Source organism: Trichechus manatus, unplaced genomic scaffold (genome assembly GCF_000243295.1).
Source record: "Trichechus manatus latirostris isolate Lorelei unplaced genomic scaffold, TriManLat1.0 scaffold00111, whole genome shotgun sequence".
Taxonomy (NCBI): domain Eukaryota; kingdom Metazoa; phylum Chordata; class Mammalia; order Sirenia; family Trichechidae; genus Trichechus; species Trichechus manatus.
This window is the reverse complement of record NW_004444047.1, coordinates 6,939,053-6,958,664: the sequence shown is the minus strand read 5'-3', so window position 1 is coordinate 6,958,664 and position 19,612 is coordinate 6,939,053. Positions and strand designations below refer to the sequence as shown.

At 50.0% G+C, this 19,612-nt stretch overlaps 1 protein-coding gene across 1 annotated transcript in view; it reads right to left on the bottom strand.

The window, feature by feature from the left end:
* GAK (cyclin G associated kinase) overlaps window positions 1-19,612 on the bottom strand; it is a 124,890-nt gene that overhangs the window by 58,822 nt on the left and 46,456 nt on the right. Inside the window, exons 7-10 of the mRNA XM_004383533.2 lie at window positions 16,916-17,005; window positions 12,935-13,070; window positions 12,343-12,455; window positions 8,601-8,712 (exon numbers count right to left, since the gene is read on the bottom strand). Of these exons, the coding sequence (XP_004383590.1) occupies window positions 8,601-8,712; window positions 12,343-12,455; window positions 12,935-13,070; window positions 16,916-17,005 (451 nt within the window). The remainder of the gene's footprint in view (window positions 1-8,600; window positions 8,713-12,342; window positions 12,456-12,934; window positions 13,071-16,915; window positions 17,006-19,612) is intronic.

Here is a 19,612-nt window from a genome sequence, read left to right as displayed (position 1 = left end):
TCTCCGCTGCAGCTGCTGTCTCTCCGCCCAGGAGGCTCCACATAAGTGTTAGTGATGGAGTCGGATGTGAAGCCGTCGGACGCTTTTCCAGTCTTTCCATCCGTGTGTGTGCTTATGCTGCCATGGCCGCCTGGGCTGGGCCTCCCAGAAGCCTAACACCCCGCAGCAACACTGGGCCTCACTGGCCCCCAGACAGGCTCAAGCTGTCACTTATCGCCCCTGCCTGCTCCAACACCATGTCACGGTCATCCTGCCCATCCCTGCCTTCACCTCCCACACAGAGCTTGTCACCTGCCTGTTGTCTTCAGTGTCAGAAGTGCACCCACAGGGGGCAGCCTCCATGGGCCCGGCTAGGGCCCCCTCAGAGCAGCCCACCTAGGGGCTTGTCCATGGTCAGGTGGCTGACACGTATAACTGATCTCATGATCAAGCAGTGTCCAGCCTGGCTCCGGCCCATACTGCAGTTGTTACTAATGACAATCGAAGTGTTAGAACTCGGCCATCACACGACCCGACTTTTCCAACCAAGAACCACGTCAACCACTGCACTAAACGGAGTGCAGGCTTTCGGCAGCAACTGTGCCCAGGAGGGGTGCACGTGGGTGGTGGTGGTGGTCCTGCGCTACAGACACAGAGTGCCCAGGACACAGGGTCAGACTAGCAGTCAGGAAACAGAGTTGAGGAAGAACCCAGGGGAGCGTTTCCACCACCCAGAGAGAGTGGTGGGTGGGGTGGATACGTGCACTGGGTGTCACGGTAAGCGCCACAGCAAAGTATGTCCTGCCAACACCTCCCAGATCCACAGCCTCCATCTGCTCTGGCCACCATCTCGAGGCTCTGCCTGGTGTCAGCTCATAGCCCATCAGAACCTTCCCTGGGTGCGTCCTGGCGTCTCTCCCTCAGGAGATGGGCTCCAGGACACGGCAGTGCTGGGGGGTCAGGATGCCCAGCATCTAGGCACAGTGCCCAGGTATGCAATAGGTGGCTAATACACATCAGATAAAGTGGAGTGTTAATTTTACTCATCCACGCGTGACCCAAGGCTCAAGGAAAATCCATTGGCTTTCCAGAATCTGACCGTTTCTCCTGCCTCCCAGGTGTCTCCCTGTCTGAGCCACCACCGCCTCTTCTTAGGAGCACTCCTGGCCTCCACCTCAGCCCACCGTGTCCTCTTACCTGGCAGCGGAGGACCCTCTCCTCGAAGGCCCCTGGTGGCTCCTGTTGCCCTCAGAGGAGAAGCGACGTCCTGGCAGTGCCCACAAGGCCCCATGTGACGTTCTCCACCTCCCTGGCTCCCTCTGTCCACTCATCCTCTTGCCCCTTCTTCTCCCCCACAGCTGGCCTCCACAGCTGGGCAGATTCAAGCTGCGGGCCTATGCAGGGTTGTCCCCTCTGCCCAAGGCCCCCGTGGCTCCATCAAGACTTCACTCAAACCATCCCCTTCTCAACAAGCTGCCTCATACCACCTCCTGGCATCCCAATTCCCATCACACCTGCTCTGTCTTCTAATACTTGAGGTTATATGTTTATCTATCATCTCATTTATCATCTCTGTGTAGTAAAGGATCAGCCCTCCCAGACAAAGTTTGGCCCTGTGCCCCCAGCCCTTGGGGGAGTGGACTCTATGCCTTTGGAATGCCCTGCCTGCCCACCTGAGGACCTTGGGCCACACATCATCAGCTCAACCTCTGGGGGTGCTGGAGACTAAGGTCAGCCACACAGTCATTCACGTCCACATGACCAAGCTCAGGGGAGCTTCCATGGTAGGCAAGACTTCGTATGTGTTGTCACACATCGTTGCTGGGAGAAATAAGTGCTGTCCTCCACATCTCCACTGAGAGAGACAACTGGAAGCTCACACCCAGAACTCTCATGGACTCTGCCCCATGTGTCTTTTCCTGTTGCTGACTTTAATCTGTATCCTTTTGCAGTAAATTACTGAACCCAAGGGTAGTCTTGGTGTCAGAAGTAGGATTTGCTAGAATGACCTCAAAACACTGAAATATGACGATGGCATGGTTTGGGAAAAGGAAGGATGAGAGGGTAGGGTAACAAACCTGGGATGACCACGAGGATACCCATGGTATGAAACTACAGCTGCAACAGAACTAGTTACCAGAAGTTAAGTTACCAAAGGAATTTAGACATGATAGAGCCAAGTCCTGAGAAGTTGGCTCATAACAGACGTAAGAAATACAAAATAACAACAAGAAAGCTAAATACACAATCCTTTAGTTACTATCACCTGTAATAGCTACAATGAAAGCAAAGGAGAGTGCTGGGGACAAATTCTTAGGCTGGGCTAAGCGCAGAGTTTGGCTGGTGTGAGCTACCGCCACTGGCCTCAGGGCCACTACCAAAGGGAAAAATTATGCTGAAATGATGGCTAAGAAAATTAGAGGGATTCACAAGAAAATAGGAAAGACAAAGGTGACAGCCAGGGGCTTGTCCCAGCAGGTGGGAATCTTTAAATGGTTATTAAGAAATGGGGTGAATACAGTGGACATTGACGAGGTAAAAACAAAAGTCTTAATGCTGCAATATCAAAGGTTGGGTGAACTGAAGGGAGCCCCTGATGTTTCCTCAACATTAAAGGGCCCTAAACAAATCTACTCTATTTACCCGTTTGGAGGAATTTAAAAAGCCAGAAGGCAAAAGTGATCATGACAAACCTCTGACTTCAAATCACATGGGATTAACCCAGATGAGGACTGATGGAGGGGCCAGGGTCTTCTGGCTCGACCCCCTGAACCCCGTCACCCCTGCTGGGGACCCAAGGCCATACGCGCACATATGGGAAATGGCCGGGAGGTGGCAGTGACAAAGAGACTTTTCTGGGATTCCTTGACACATTTGCATCTCATGTTCCAGGTTTTGATTTCCACACCTGTTGGTGAATGGGGGCAAGTCAGACTGGGAAGATATGGGGACACAACTGTTGGTGGGATCAAGGTGAAAATCTGGATGAAAACTGGAATGTGTGAACAGACTTTATGTGATGTGGTTGCATCTCCTTTACCTGAATAAATCATTGGCATGGCTATTATGAACGCTTCCCCTACCTAGTTGTGTCAAACAGAAGGCATCTAAATTGCCCTTCAGCCATTAACTGCTATTGTTAGGTGCCATCAAGTCAGTTTCAACTCACAGCAACCCTATGTACAACAGACCAAAACACTGCCCAGTCCTGCGTCATCCTCACAATCATTGTTATGCTTGAGCCCACTGTTATAGCCACTGTATCAATCCATCTCGTTGAGGGCCTTCCTCTTTTTCACTGACCCTCTACTTTACCAAGTATGATGTCCTTCTCCAGGGACTGGTCCTTCCTGATAACATGTACAAAGTATGGGAGACAAAGTCTTGCCATCCTTTCTTCCCAGGAACATTCTGGCTGTACTCCTTTCAAGACAGATTTGTTCATTCTTCTGGCAGTCCATGGTATATTTAATATTCTTTGTCAACACCATAATTCGAAGGCATCAATTCTTCTCTGGTCTTCTTTATTCATTGCCTAGCTTTCACATGCATATGAGGTGACTGAAAATACCATGGCTTGGGTCAGGCTCACCTTAGTCCCTGAAGTGACACCATTGCTTTTTAACACTTTAAAGAGGTCTTTTGCAGCAGATCTGCCCAATGCAATGCGTCATTTGATATCTTGACTGCTGTTTCCATGGGTGTTGATTGTGGATCCAAATAAAATGAAATCTTTGACAACTTCAGTCTTTTCTCTATTTATCATGATGTTGCTCACTGGTCCAGTTGTGAGGATTTTTGCTTTATGTTGAGGTGTGTCACGGATTGAATCATGTCCCCCAAAAGTATCTGTCAACTTGGCTGGGTCATGATTTCCAGTATTGTATGACTGTAATTTGATGCGATTTCTTTGTGTTGTAAACTCAATCACTATGATGAGGTTACACTGATGAGATTTACAAGATTAGAGTATCTTAATCCAATCTCTTTTGAGATATAAAAGAGAGAAGCAAGCAGAGACACATGGGAACCTCACACCACCAAGAAAGCAGTGCTGGGAGCAGAGTGCATCCTTTGGACCTGAGGTTCCTGCACAGAGAAGCTCCCAGACCAAAGGAAGATTGATTACACGGACCTTCCTCCAGAGCCAAAGGACCTTCCTCCAGAGCCAACGGAGAATGCACTCCCCTGGAGCTGATGCCCTGAATTTGGACTTGTAGCCTACTGGACTGTGAGAGAATAAACTTCTCTTTGCTAAATCCATCCACTCGTGGTATTTCTGTTAGAGCAGCACTAGATGACTAAGACAAGGTGCAATCCAGCAACCATTAATTAATGGACATTAATTACTTGGACATGCTAAATGGGAACCTATAGGATTGCCCAAACCCAGAGAGATTGTTAATTTGAAACACCATAAAATACCTGGTGGACAAAAAGAAATTATCATTGGTGGCACAGTGGTTAAAAGCTACAGAGAGCTATGGCTGCTAACCAAAAGGTCAGCATTTCGAACCCACCAGCCACTCCTTGGAAACCCTATGGGGCAGTTCTACTCTGCCCTACAGGGTCGCTATGAGTTGGAGTCAACTCGACAGCAACGGGTATTTTAATCAATTACCATTTAAATTAATTAATTACCATTTTAATTAATGATATGCTAGAACCCAGCACCTGGTCAGTTGGATTTAGGAGGACACATATTCCACATCCAGACATATTTTTAGCTCCTATCCATAAAACTACCTGAAAGAAGGTCATATGTGAATGAGGCCTGACCAAATGCAGGCCATGTCTGAACTGTAAAGTGGTCTCTCACTCAATGCCTCTGGATTCCTATGCTCTACACTCATGATTTTGAAAGGTGCACAACAGGTACTTACACAAATTGGCGCTTAAGGCAAGAGCTTGTGAGTGCCACCCAGTGGTGAACGCTGGGATTTTGGACCAGAAAACTTCTGGATGCCATGGTAACATATACACCATTTGAGAGATAGTTACTAGCTTGCTGTTGGGCGCTGTTACTGGCCCTATGACTGAAGGACATAAAAGAACCCTGTAACGTAAAATATCACAACGTCTTGGGTGATGTCTAAGAAACATTCTAAGAAGGAAGATGGTGCCCAGCAGAGTCTCACAGGAAAAAGGAAAGGGCACAGGGATACGCAAGGAGGTGCTCTTCTCTTCACAGGCAGGTAGCCTCTCTTCCCTAGGCCGACTCTGGAACCACCCAGGAGCTCCAGGACCCTACTGCCACTGTACAGTGCCATATGGACAGCTCTCTAGAGACCAACAAAGAGCTTTTGGCTGTGGATGGCAATTCCAAAGTGGAAGGCCAATTGTGTTAAGATTGGAGGATAGAAAGACCCTGATGAAAGAAGGCAAGAATAAATCAGCCCACTGGGCTTAAATGAGTGCTGTTTTCTTTGCAGCAATGACAGAATTGAACAACGTTAAGAATGCCTACGTTTGTGTCTTTATCGACTCACAGGCAGTAGCCAGTGGTCTGGCCATATGCCCAGGTAGGTGGTCAGTGGCAAACTGGACTATTACAGGTATGCCTGTACGGGGCTCAGACGTATGGAAATCACTGTGGAAACTTAAGGGTTGTGTTAAAATAGGACATGTCAATGCCTATCAAAAGAACCCCTTCCAAGGCCAGGAGGTGACTGGAACTGTAAGTGGCTAGCTTGGTGTGCTCGCCTGAGGTGGCCACCTGGGTCCACGAAACGAGTAAGCATGGGGGAACTGTAGCAATGCAGAGATAAACTGAATCTAGACATACTCCTCTTGCACCCTCTGAGGTACCAAACACCAATAAGAGAGGCAGAGATGACCATGGGCAGATCAGATTCCCCGGATGGAAGGCACCACACATACCTGGCAAAGCAAACAGGTCAAACTGATGCTGGGAGCCCCAGGAAGCAATAAATGTGACCGGTCACAGAAACAGACACTTACTCTGGACTGGGCTTTGCATAGCTGGTGGTATGCAAATGCTCAAAATACTGTAAAAGGCCCAGAACAGAAGACACTGCACCCACTTGGCTGGCTGAGTTACACGTCTTCAGACCGAGGAACACACCTGACAAGCCGGCGTCCAACAGCAGACAGAGCTAGCACATCAAACGAGCATGCCGTGTTGCTGACCATCCACAGAGGAATGGTTTGATGGAGAACTGGAACAGGTAACTGAACCGTTCATTGTCTAGAATGGGGTAGGAGGCCCGGAGGCTGGCTTATACGTCTTCATGAGTGTGCGCTCACACTCCCATGAGGGGAACAAGGGAGGGTCCCCACTCAGAGATTCCTTCGCTTTTCTGGGTGATCTGAGGAAGAGAGGTGGGGCAGATGCTGACACTATTCTACGGCTCTTCCCCACATCACTTCAACTTTCTTTTCTCCTACCTGATGCAGTGGCCCCAGGGATGCATCCGGGGGTGCCGGCAGCAGGGATGATCCCTAAGCAAGAAGCTGTAACTATACCTTTAAGGCTTTATGTCAATTCAGGAGGGCCTGATGGGGAGGACTGTGCCTTCACCCCATCTGACAAGACTGGGGTTGATGGCAAACGTGGTTGTACCGCCTAGTGGTCCAGAGAGCCCCCTGGTTCTGTACCTGTGTTGCCCTGACCCTACGTGAATGGGAGCAGGCCAACAGGAAGGCACAGCTGGATGGCTACTGTTGCTGGCAACCTGGACCAGCATGGTGGCGAACCTAATGCTCCTTCAAAAGGTAGAAGCGTTTGGGTAAAGAAATCAATGATAAATGGAGAGGAAGAGAAATAGTAGCTGATGGTAAAGGAATGAATAAACGCATTAGGCAACAAGGAAAATCCACTATTCCACTGGTGCTCAACAGAGGCTCAGAGCACGAGACAACGTCATCTCTGAGCTTGTGTAATCATACCACGTGTTGGAAGGGGGAGGCCATATGCCGCCAAGGCCACTCCTGCTTCTGGAACCTGACTAGGTGAATGGAAGCCTGCACACCTGAGTGGCCTCGCCCCGGAAGACATTTCGGTCGGACAACATGCTACACTGGACCAATCGTCAAGGTACGTAAGTCTTAGAATAATACTGATAGTGATGGTCAGATATATTGGGAGAGGGAAGTACAGCCTCTTTAGGTGAAATGCAGATGGAACCTGACTAGATTTAGCTCATCATCAGTAATTTATCCGCTCCATCGTTCTGCACAATTTATCATGAGATACAAACAGCGCACACGAAGGGGGAAATGAGTAATAAGTTAGTACAAAACGAGGAAAACATACGTAATGGCTTTTTTCTTCCAATCTACCCACCCACGCCGCCTGGTCCCGATGTCAGGCACGCTTACACTGATGCTGCTGCCGTACCTGTTATGGAAACGCTACGCTAAATGCAGATGCCCAAGCAGGACCATCTTGCTGAGAGCCCTGGCAAAAGGCCAAGGGGTGGCCTGTGGAGTAACGGATTAACCCTGTCCAAAGAAACATTAGGCCCTTTGCTGCCAGCTCCTGGGAGGTAACCTCTGAGCCCTTAGAATGCCTGCCTGTCAAGAGTATCTTTGTTTACCTGGGGCCTTGGGCCATGCAAGATAGTCCATGCTAACAAAGTGGTTTATGGTGGGGGCCCTGGGCCACGGGAGATAGTCCATGCTAGCAATGTGGTTTATGGTGGGGGCCTTGGGCCACGCCAGATAGTCCATGCTAACAATGTGGTTTATGGTGGGGGGCCTTGGGCCACGCCAGATAGTCCACACTAACAATGTGGTTTATGGTGGGGGCCCTTGGGCCACGCCAGATAGTCCACGCTAACAAGGTGGTTTATGGTGGGGGCCTTGGGCCACGCCAGATAGTCCACGCTAACAAGGTGGTTTATGGTGGGGGCCTTGGGCCATGCCAGATAGTCCACGCTAACAAGGTGGTTTATGGTGGGGGGCCTTGGGCCACGCCAGATTGTCCATGCTAACAATGTGGTTTATGGTGGAGGCCTTGGGCTCCATGGTATCAGCTCAACCTCTGAGGTGGATGGAGACTAAGGTCAGCCATACAGGCATGCCATGCCTAAGTGATCGACCCCCCAATAAAGTCCCTGGACACCAGGGCTCAGGGGAGCTTGCCTAGTTGGCAAGACTTCGGATGTACTGTCACGTATCATTGCTGGGAGAAACAAGCGCTGTCCCATGTTTCCACTGGGAGAGACAACTGGAAGCTCAAGCCTGGAGCTCGCCTGGCCTCTGCGCCATGTGCCTTCTCCTGCTGCTGACTAATGTGTATCCTTTCACAGCAGTAAACTGTAACTGTGAGTGTAACAGCTCTGCTGAGTTCTATGAGTCCTCCTGGTGAATTACTGAACTCAACAGTGGTCTTGGGGATCCTGAACTTGCAGTCTATCTCCCCGATCAAGCGGTAAGTCCCGTAAGAGCAGGGATTTTGGTCTCTACTCCCCAGTGTCTCCCAAGGACCTTGTGCTTGGCAGGGACTCAGTAAACACAGGCCTGGCGCACAGCAGGAGCCTGGTACCATCACGAGAAAAAGGGGGGGCGGGGGCTAAGACAGGGTGCTGCTTGCGAGCGTGAAGACAGCTCTTCCCACAGGGGGCTGCTCTCAGAGTGACCCCTGCACAGGCACTGACCTCCACTGTGCCCGCTGCTCACAGGGCCTGAGGGCCGGGCACTCTGGCACCCAGAGGGGGGCGGCCCTCGGGTCGGGGCAGTGTTGCCGTAGCCTCCGTTCTGCTCCAGGAGCTGCAAAGATTCCAAATGCAAGGAAATCAATTCTCTACGTTAACCGCTATAAAAATCAGAAGTACAATTTATACCTGCTCCACCTCGTAAAGCAACACTGTATACATGCCACTACACGAGAAGCCATGCCTTTCAGAGGCCATGAACTGCAGGCAAGTTGGCTTTTAAGCTAATCCATCCTTCTCCCACCTAACTTCTATAAAACCTGAGGTAAGAATTACCCATGAGTCTAAAGAGTCAGCTTGAACCAAAAGCCGGGTCAGATTAATAAATAAAACCTCTAGTTAAATCATCCTGTGAGGCAGTATCCAGGAAGATACGTTTATAACACATGAAAACAGCCGTGTGCACTTGCATTCACCCAGGAAGTGCCCTCGGGGCCCCACTATGGCCGTGGACCCGCAGTGTGTGTGGGAGCACAGCCCTGAGGAATGAGTGGCCAGTCCCGCAGCGATGGAGCACCAGTGCAGACACGGGGAGATGCAGTGGGATAAGACTCTGTAGGAAGTCTAGACCTTCAACATACTTTGGTTTCTCTTCATAACTGGGATGGAAAGCTGCTAGAGGATTCTGGTAGAGGAGCTCTGACCAGGCTCATGCTTTTATAAAAGGAACACCGTGTTTGCCCTGCAGGGAGACGTGGACAGACGTCCATGCAGGGATGGTGGTGCTCGGACCAGAACATCAGCGGAGCAGGTGCTGGGGTGGACGGCTTCTGCTCCGCCAGTGTGGACATTAGGCATGAAAGAGATGAGTCAAGGATGACTCCAAAGTTCAGGGCCGGAGCAGCCGAAAGAACAGAGCTGCTGTTTTCCAAGACGGATGGGAAAGACTGAAGGAGGAACATGCTTGGTGGGGAGATGCGGGAGTTTGGCTTAGGAGACGGTGCTCAAGGTCCATGTCTTTATCACATATCCAAATGCAGCTGCCACAGAGGCTGACTGTGCGAGTCCAGGGTTGTGCAGAGCGGTCGGGCATGATGGAAGCTGGGAGTCTTCAAGTAGCATTTCATGTGTCAGAGAGCAGAGGGTTGATGACTGGGCCCCAGGGCATCCCAGAGGAATGAGGGGACTGAGGAGGAAGAGGGAGCCACGGAAAAGCAGTGTCTGAACGGCCAAGGGAGGCGAGGAAGCAACTGCGCTGAAGGGTCCAGAAGACCAGGAGCGATGTGGGTAGAGCCGGGGTTCGGGTGGCAGCACAGAGAGCCCAGCAATTGGTCAAGAGCTCCTCCAGCAGAGCGGCAGGACACAAGGCTGATTTGTGTGGTTTCAAGAGAGAACAGGAGGAGAAGATGAAGCAAAGACAGACGACTCACAGTGTGTCGCTGTGAAGAGAAACAGAGAAATGGGGCCTTAGCTCGCGGGACACAGGGTCAAGGGAGAGGCTGGTGGCTTCTTGTTCTTTCTTTTTTAAATATGGGAGACATTTTAACACGTTTAGATGCTGATGGGGAAAATGCTGCAGAGAGACAAAAATTGGTAACATGGGAGAAAGAGGAGAACCATGTCTCTTGGTGAACAAAAGGGGGTACATCTAACACACCATGGAGGAGCTGGTCATGGGCGGCACTGGGAAGAAGGCAGAGAATGCTGGGTGAAGGTGCTCACAGGCTGGTGGATGCACTGGTGGAGCAGGAGCATTCCCTGCTGACCACTTCTGCTTCCTTGTCAAACAGGAGGTGAGATGTCTCCCTGTCAAACAGGGGGTGAGGTGTCTCCTTGTCAAAAAGGAAATGAGAGGTTTCCTTGTCAAACAGAAAGTGAGTGGTTTCCTTTAAAAAAAAGGAAGTGAGGGGTTTCTTTGTCAAAGAGGAGGTGAGGTGTTTCCTTGTCAAACAACAGGTGAGGCATCTTCTTGTTAAATAGGAGGTGAGGTGTTTTCTTGTCAAACAAGAGGTGAGGCATCTTCTTGTCAAATAGGAAGTGAAGTGTTTTCTTGACAAACGGGAAGTCAGGTATCTCCATGTCAAAGGTGAAGTATCTCCTTGTTAAACAGGAATGAGAGGTTTCCTCATCAAACAGGAGGTGAAGTGTCTCTTTGTCCAACAGGAAGTGAGGGGTTTCCTTGTCAAATAAGAGGTAAGATGTCTCCTTGTCAAACAGGAAGTGAAGCGTCTGTCAAATGAAAGTGTGGTTGACTCCTTGTCAAACAGAAGTGAGGTTTCCTTGTTGGACAGGAAGTGAGGTGTCTCCTTGTCAAACAAGAAGTGAGGGATTTCCTTTAAAAAAGTAAGTGAGGGGTTTCCTTGTCAAACAGAAGGTTAGGTGTCTCCATGTCAAAGGTGAAGTGTCTCCTTGTCAAACAGGAAGTGAGAGGTTTCCCTGTCAGACAGGAAGTGAGGCAGTCAGCATGAAGAGCCACTGTGTCCTTCCTTCCCTTGGAGCCATGGTTGCCCAGGGCATGCCCTCCATCTTCAAGGTGCCCTTGCAGGAAGGTGGCTGTGTCTCAGTTCTGGACAAAGATGCCTAAGTTCAGTGTGGTATGGCGGCACTGGAACTCTCCTGAAGGCACAGTTTGAGTAGCCCACCCACTCTGGCCTCCTCTGTCTGACTCCCACACCACCCCTTGGCCCCTGATCTATAGACCACAGAAGTATGAAATCAAGGTGTTGACAGCGCTGTCTTCCCTCCAGAGGCTCTGGGGGAAGAATCCCTCCTTGCCTCTTGCAGCTCCTGGTGGCCCCAGGTGTTCCTTGGTTTGTGGCTGCATCACTCCAATCTCTGCCTCCATCTTCACGTGGCCTCCTCCACTTCTGTCTCAAAACTCCCTCTGTCTCTCTCTTATAAGAACAGACGTGACTATGTTTATGGCCCACCTGTATAATCCAGGATAAGGTCCTCTTCAAAATCCTTAACTCAATCACATCTTTTGCAGCTTGGAAGAAGAGTCATCCTTTTGTCACGTAGGATAATATTCCCAGATTCCAGGGATTAGGGCATGGACACATCATTGGGGCCACCGTTCAGCCCACTACACAAGGTAACCACTAAGACATTGCGTCTATGACTCTCTCCTCATGCTGCTTTCACTTTCTTTCATACCAGTTACCACTGACTGACACATCACACAGGTGTGTCCAGCTCCTCAACCGGAACATACGCGCCTTAAAGGCAGGACTTTACATTGTTCCCTGCTCTCAGTCCCTCAGATACCAAGAGTGGGCACATGGCAGTATTTGTTTAATGGGTAAACCCTGGGCTCATTCATAATTAAATTCTCACCAGTCCCACGCAGGTAGTGTGTACTGGAGCCTCGAAACTCACGTCATGGGAATCGTGTTTCTCATAATTTTTATAAACTTCTCCACACCTGGGACCTCACACAGGTGGCACACTTCTGTGTTACTTCCACCAGCTATAATCAGGTGTTCTAGCCCCCTTCAAGGGGACTCAGGTCCAGCCCCAGGTGCTCTCTGGGCCTGACCGCCTGGGCTACTGTGAGGCAGGCTCCTACCTGGCCCTCCGCTATGGCTGGGGGCTCCCCTGCAGAGAACAGTGTGAGAACTTGAGAGCAGACTGGGTCTCTCTCAGTGCTATATCCAGATTGTGCGATTACATGAAACACCTCACGAGGTCAGACACCGCTGCATAATCGCGCACCATGGTCCTGGAGGGACCCCTGCTCCCTTACCTCTGTGATGGGTGATTTAGGATTCACGTTTCTGGCAGCGGCGATTTCCTGGAGCTGGTTGACCACCTCTGTGATGGACAGCCGCTCCTCTGGGTTCACCTTGAGTGTGGAACCTGAAACAGAGGCAGGCTGCGTGTTCACCAGGGGGCCGTGATCAAGAAGAGCCAGAGCGGCGCCAGGAGCTTTCCAGGGCGTCAGGGATCCCTGGGTGGTGCCACGTAGTAACCTGCTCTCCCAGAGCTTACAGAACACCAGAGGCTGCTCATTTTAAGCATATTACACTGTTATTAAACGCAAGCGGGGGGATGGAGTGAAGAATAGTACACAACTGAACAAAATCATCACCATTTCAGAACATTTCAGCACCAAAGGGCTGACCCAACATGGGCTTCATGGAAAAGCCATGGACACCCAGTGACTGTCAGAAACAAGAGCGACTGGCACGAACCAGGAGAGGCGGCCAACATCGCAGTGGCCCGAGGCGGCAATGCTGGGAGGGGAGAGCAAGGAGCAGCCCCCAATCCAACAACGGGAGCTGTCCTCTCCCACGAGGCCTCACCACGCTGCTTTCATTTTACAGTGGAAAACTTACGAATGAGATCGTGAAAGACGGTGTACCGAGTGTCGTTCAGAGGAATCAAGTATTTCCCATTAACTATTCGAAGCTTTGCTCCATCTTCAAAAGGATGCTGCTGGAAGCACAGGAGGTACAAGATGCAGCCCAGGGCCTGCAGGGACAAGGACACAGGCTGAGCGCCCAGGGCCCGCGGGGACGAGGACATGAGACAAGCACCAAGGGCCCTCGGGGATGAGGACACAGGCCAAGCGTCCAGGACCTGTGGGGACAAGGACACAGGCCGAGCACTCAGGGCACAGAGGAGCATGTGTTGCGGTGGCCTTCTCCCTGATGATCCTTCCGGGGGAAGAGTCAGTCAAGGCTCACGTCTTTTGTTTGGTTTCATGGATGAGCTTGATTTCTTAACATCAGACTACCGCTCTCACACTGCACACCACAGGTGAACAGTCATGCTCCTCACTTGGTCAAGCCTCGTTTTTTCACACTTATCAACCACAAAAAACAATTTAGGTTAGCAGAGTAAGCATATTTCAAGCTCTTTCTATTCAGATCAAAAGGTTCCTTTCAAAATGACATAGTCTCTAAGTTCCAACATCCCAGGAACCTGGAGTACACTGGGGACCTGTGGCTGGTGGGCTGGCTGGGACCCACACAACAGCCCATCCTGGATGCACGGGAACACCCGTTGTGGAGACTCTTGCTTAACAGGCCGAGTGACCAACGAGGGAAAGTACCATTCTTGCGTTTTAGTTTTAACATAGTGAAACCTGTGAGAGCCAGAACTCAATGGGACTGCCTTGTTCTTCCAGGTCTCACAAGTTTTCTGCCTTTGACAAGGTGTAGTCTTACCACTTTTCAATCCCTCGTTTTAGCGGGAAAATATTTGAGTTATCCTTCTCTGACAGGTTTCGGCCTTACACGGGTTCTGGGTTTCGCAGGCTTTACTGTTTTAAGCCCAGAGTGAATTCGCACTGAATTAAAATATGCAAGAAAGACATCTATCACGTCAATTAAGGACAGCCACAGAAATGGCCCTGAACCAAAATATTATTCTTTTCATATAGACCACTTATTCTGCCTAAAATATCCCAGCTAGATAAACTGAGGAACTAACTAGTCATTATTCCCATGTGAAAAGGTTACCCAGCTACAACGGGCAGCAGCCACTAGACTATCCAGGTGAGACGAAGCCTTACGCTCACAGCATGCTGGGTAAACGCCACCCAGGCTCGTCTTAAGTGACTGTCCTTATCCTGTCTGCGGTGGGGGTGGGCACACACACGCCCGCAAGCATGCCTGGCCCCATGCTGGGGCACATGGCGAGGGGCCACTTGGGTGTGGGGTGGACTAAACAGGAAAAGCTCATTCAGATGCAGCTTAGGCCCAAGGACCATGGACTGCTTCTGTCAGGAGAAGAACAAAACAAAGCTGGAGTTCTATTAATCCATGCATTTAAAACTGTGTGTTTAAAAAGCTTATTAAGAAAATATTCTGCACTCTACTTCGGCGAGTGGCGTCTGGGGTCTTAAAAGCTTGCAAGAGGCCATCTAAGATGCATCAATTTGTCCCAACCACCTGAAGTAAAGGAGAAGAAAGAACACAAAAGACACAAAGGAAGTATTAGCCCAAGAGACCGAAAGGGCCACATAAACCAGAGACTTCATCAGCCTGAGGCCAGAAGAACTAGATGGTGCCTGGCCACGACCAGTGACTGCCCTGACAGGGAACACAACAGACAGCCCTGGAAGGAGTAGGAAAAAGGTGGTGTGCAGAGCTCAAATTCTAGTAAGACCAGACTGAACGGTCTGACTGAAACTGAAGAAACCCGGAAAGCATGGCCCCTGGATTCTCTATTAGCCGAGAACTAAAACAATTTCTGAGGCCAACTCTTCAGACAGCGATTAGACTGTACTGTGGGACATAAAGTGATACTTACGAGGGGTGTTCCTCTTAGCTCAAGTAGATACAAGAGACTAAATGGACAGCTTCTGTCTGGACGTGAGATGGGAAGGCAGAGAGGGCTAGGAGGTGGTTCAATGGACATAGGAAATCCGGGGTGGAAAGGAGGAGTGTGCTGTCGCAGTATGGGGAGAGCAAATAGGGTCACATAACAATGTATGTATAAATTTTTATATGGGAGACTAACTTGAAATGTAAACTTCATTTAAACTACAACAATAAAAAAATTTAAACAAAAAAAATAAAACCGTGTGTTTAAGAATTAACCGAGACGTGCTCGGAGACAGTGCGGCACACATCCCGTCCAGTCCTGACCGAACCAGTGTCCAGCCTGCTCGTGGAGACGAAAGGTACAGACTGCAGGCCCTGACAAACCAATGAAATCCTCCACCGTATCCGGGCCCTGGTCAGTCCTCATCCACATACTCACCTTATCCACAACAACCAATACGGCCTGAAGTCTAACTTCTAGGACCTATGGGGGGACCCTACCCACCTCCTCAGGGACACCCCTACCAAGGATATCCACAATACAGCTGGCAGGGGGGGACCCCAGCACCTCCTAAAACCACAGTGTATGTGCTGGAAGACCAAAGAAGGAACGACCTGGGCCTGTCCACCTGCCTCACAGCCTGCTGGACTGCTCTCTGTTGTTGCCGTCTCTGGGACATGCTCACCTGAACAGCCCAGCCCTCCTGTCCTGCCAGGCCTGCCACTGCCTCTGATGAGTATGCCTGCCCCCATCTTCTCTGATGGATGTAAGAGATGACCTTCACCTTTGACCTTCAACCCAATGAGATTCTAGATTAGTGGGGGTTGCTGTTGTTTAATTCAGTGACTTGATCTTTTTAATATTCAGAATCCGGTTCTTACTGGCCTTTAACAAATATGCTAAATGACTCTCATTATTTTTTTGGGCCAAAAGCTTACGAAATATGTATTTATAATTTTTAAATTATACAGTCAAGGTAGTGGTAAACTGTAACACATCACTGAATGATTTCTCTACCAGCACCCTGTGTGTTTCAATAAGTCTGTCTAAACCTCAAAAAATAAAAAAATTAAAAAATTAACTGAGTACAAAGAGAAGGCTGGCTTTTGCCCCAGGGTCCTGGGAGGTGATTGCTATACCTCTGGAATGTCCTGCTGGTAAAGGTGTCTCTGTTTACCTGGGAGACATGGGCCACACCAAATAATCTACAAGCAACATGATTTCAAGGTCAGCCACGCTGTGGTGGGCCATGTCCACGTGGCTGACCCCAATAAAAATCTGCCACCAAAGCTTGTGTGAGCTTCCCTGGTTGGCAAAACTCTGTGTATATCGTCACACAGTATCGCTGGAAGGAGTCAGTGCTGTCCACAACTCCACGGGGAGGCAACAATTTGGAACTCTCCTGGACCCTGACCCCTGACACATCTCCCTGTGGCTGATCTGCACTTGCATCCTTTCACTGTAATAAACCGTAACCAAGAGGACAACAGTTTTCAGTGGGTTCTGGGGGTCCGCCCAGTGACTTAGCAAAACTGAGGGTAGTCTTGGGACTCCCTGAGCTTGTCAATGGCGTCAGAAGTGAAGGTGGGTTTAGAGACCCCGCCAACACTGCACAAACTATAAATGGCCTCTGCTTGAAAAACAAGACTGAAATTGGTGCACATCTGAGCTAAAATACAGTAATGGCTTCAGCACTGAGGCGCAAACCCAGCAGGTTAGACTACAACCCTCAGGCACGAAAACTCCATGACGCAGCCGCACAGGAGCCCAGGGTCGGCGTGTGGCTGTGGATGCCGTCGTTGTCCCTGTTTTTAGGTGAATGTCACTGGCTACAGCCAGACTAGGGAGGGCACAGGAAACCTCTGTGCAGGCCGGGACAGAGTCTGTGTGTGGGACCGCCCCTCCACGCCTGACCCCAGGGTGCCAAGGGGCACCCCCAGCAGGACGGGCAGAGGCGCAACAGGTCAACGGAGCCCTCCACGCCACAGAGGCCCCTCATGCCAGACGGACACAGGCACTGCTGGCAGAGATGAGGAAGACCGTACCCAGATATCCTGCTTCTCGTTGATCGGGAAGTTGGAGTATAAGTCTACGATTTCTGGAGTTCTATACATGGGCGTTGTATTCCTCGTGATCTGAAGAAAAAGCACAAACATTTCAAAGGAAAAATTACATGCAGAGCAATATGTCTTCCTTCATAGCAAATGACCTGCAGCTCCCCAAACTGTACAACAGTGTCAGGCTAGCACCCCAGTCGCCCACGCAGAATATCTGTGAATGGACGTTTATTTACATCGTATGTGATCCAGAAACACCCGAGGTCGCTCAATTCCCTACGCACACCACCGCTGCCACTTATCTTCATGTTAAAGCCCACTTCCCACAGTCTGCGTAGTGTGAGTCACTTGGGCTCTACGAATCTCTTACTGTACTTTTAATTAAAAAAAGGACCAAAGGATTCACCTACTGTGCGTCCTACGTTGTTTGTTTGGAAGTAGGAGTACGCCTCGCTCAGCACAGAAGGCATATCCCAGAAGGCCACCTAGAGGTACCTCTGAAGGAAGGCCTGTGATCTACTTCTGAAAATTCAGCCATGAAAACCCTATGGAGCAGAGCTCTACTCTGACACACATGGGGTCGCCACGAGTCAGAGTCGACTCAACAGCAACTGGTTGGTTCCAGGTGTTGGGTGGTACAGACAGTTAACGGTTAAAGTGCTCGGCAGCTAACCGAAAGGTTGGAGGTGCTGTAAGTCAGAGTCGACTCGATGGCAGTGGTAACTAGAGGGGAATTATGTGAATGTACTGAAGGAAGTGCTCCCTGAGAGAAGCCTCCCGATGGGTTCCTGCAGGGGACAGAGAAGGCTTTGGAGAGGTGGAAATAACTACCCCAAATTTACCCAGGTAGCTTAGGTTTTTATATCAAACTCAGAGACCCACATCAGGAAGAATATGAGATGAAGAATGAGGCTGGCATGTAAAGATGAGGGGAAAGGAGGTCTTCTCAGTAGGAGGCGCGGGGTAACCTGAGCATCCGTGTGGGGACTAGTGAGTCTGGTACTCAGCACACGCACGCGCACACACACACATGCACACACACATACACACACACACTCCAAGTCTGTGACTCAAACGTGAGAGTCAGACAAACGTGTCTAGAAATCCCACAGCAGACTCGTGTCCTGACCTTGGGCTGGTAGAGATTTCTTACGCGGGATACGAAGGGCACAACCAGCAAACGCAAACTGGGGTAAACCATTCTCCAAGTGAACATCTTCTATTCAAGAGAAATCTTCTTAAGATGGTAAAGAGGCAAGCCACAGGCTGGGAGAATATATCTGCAAGACACGGCCCCCACCAAGGGCTGGTACCCAGACTGTACGCATCATGCCTACAACTCCCTGAGAGATAAAAAGACAGTCCGATGAAAAGTGGCAAGAGACCTGAACAGGCACTTCCGAAGGGAAGAGGGCACGTGACAGTGTGCATGTGAAAAAGGCACTCGGCCTCATTAGTTGGCAGGGAAATGCCAATTAAGACCACAAAGTGACAGCAATCACAGACACAAGGGTGGAGGCGGGCAGGGTGCAGAGGGTGTGGCGAGGAGTGGCAGAACCCCACGCACTGACTGAGGACAGGAAGCCGGCCCAGCACTCTGAAGAACCATCGGCAGGATGGGCTACAGCCGCACACGTGCACGCCCTCGGACCCGGCACTTCACCTAGAGGTGTGCAACTGAGAGATGCAGGGACTGTGCGCACCCATAGACACGGTCACGGCGGTCAGACAGAGCTACAAGACAGTCAGACCCGGGGCAACCCAAACACGCCTCAACCACAGACTCACAGATGGTGATACGTTCACAGGGAGAATACAGAGCGGCAAAGGAGAGGAACAGACTGCAGTTCCCCACCACGTGAGGGTACGTCACAGAGAGTGCGGAGACCACGAGCCAGACCCAGGAGGCTCGACTACGCAGCTCCGTCGGCAGAGTCAACACCAGGCAGGACAGGCTGGGGCATCGAGGCAGGATGGCAGAGGCACCAGAGTGACAGTGACACAGCATGCTCACTGGGTGGGAAGTCCCCAAGCTGTGCAATTACGATCCCACACTGTTCTGCATATGTGACGTGCTTCCCGCGAAAACTTCATTTTATATAAACTTTATACATAGCTTTAACCCTTCGACTCAGCAGTCCCCTTCTAGGACTTCACCCAGAAGATATATTCCCAACAACAGAAAATTACACGTGCACGAGGTAACTGATGGCAGCACTGTCTGTATGGTCAAAATATTGAGAACCACCTAAGCAGCAAGCACAGTTACCAGCTGAACAAATGGCAGCACACATGATGGAGCACGACACTGCTCAGCTCAATGGGCTGATGTGGGCTGCTTCCCAGGATACCGTGAGGGGAGAAAATGATGCAAGGCAGAAGAATATGCACAGTGTGCAGTGTTGTGTGTGAGAAGAAGGGACGCTGGAAAATGTACATCTATCTGCTTATTGTTGGACAAAGAAACAAGAAGGATGAACCAGATAACAATGAAGCTGAGGATCTATGTGGAACAGGATGGAGTAGTGTATTAATGTTTTTACATGATAGAAGAATAAACAGAATTAAATCACCATGGACGAGAAGGGGGAAAAGTCTTAAGACTGAAAGCAAACTGGAAAAAAAAAAAAAAAAAGGTTTATTTCAAATGAGTGACATGACCACACTGAAGAAAAGAATAAATAA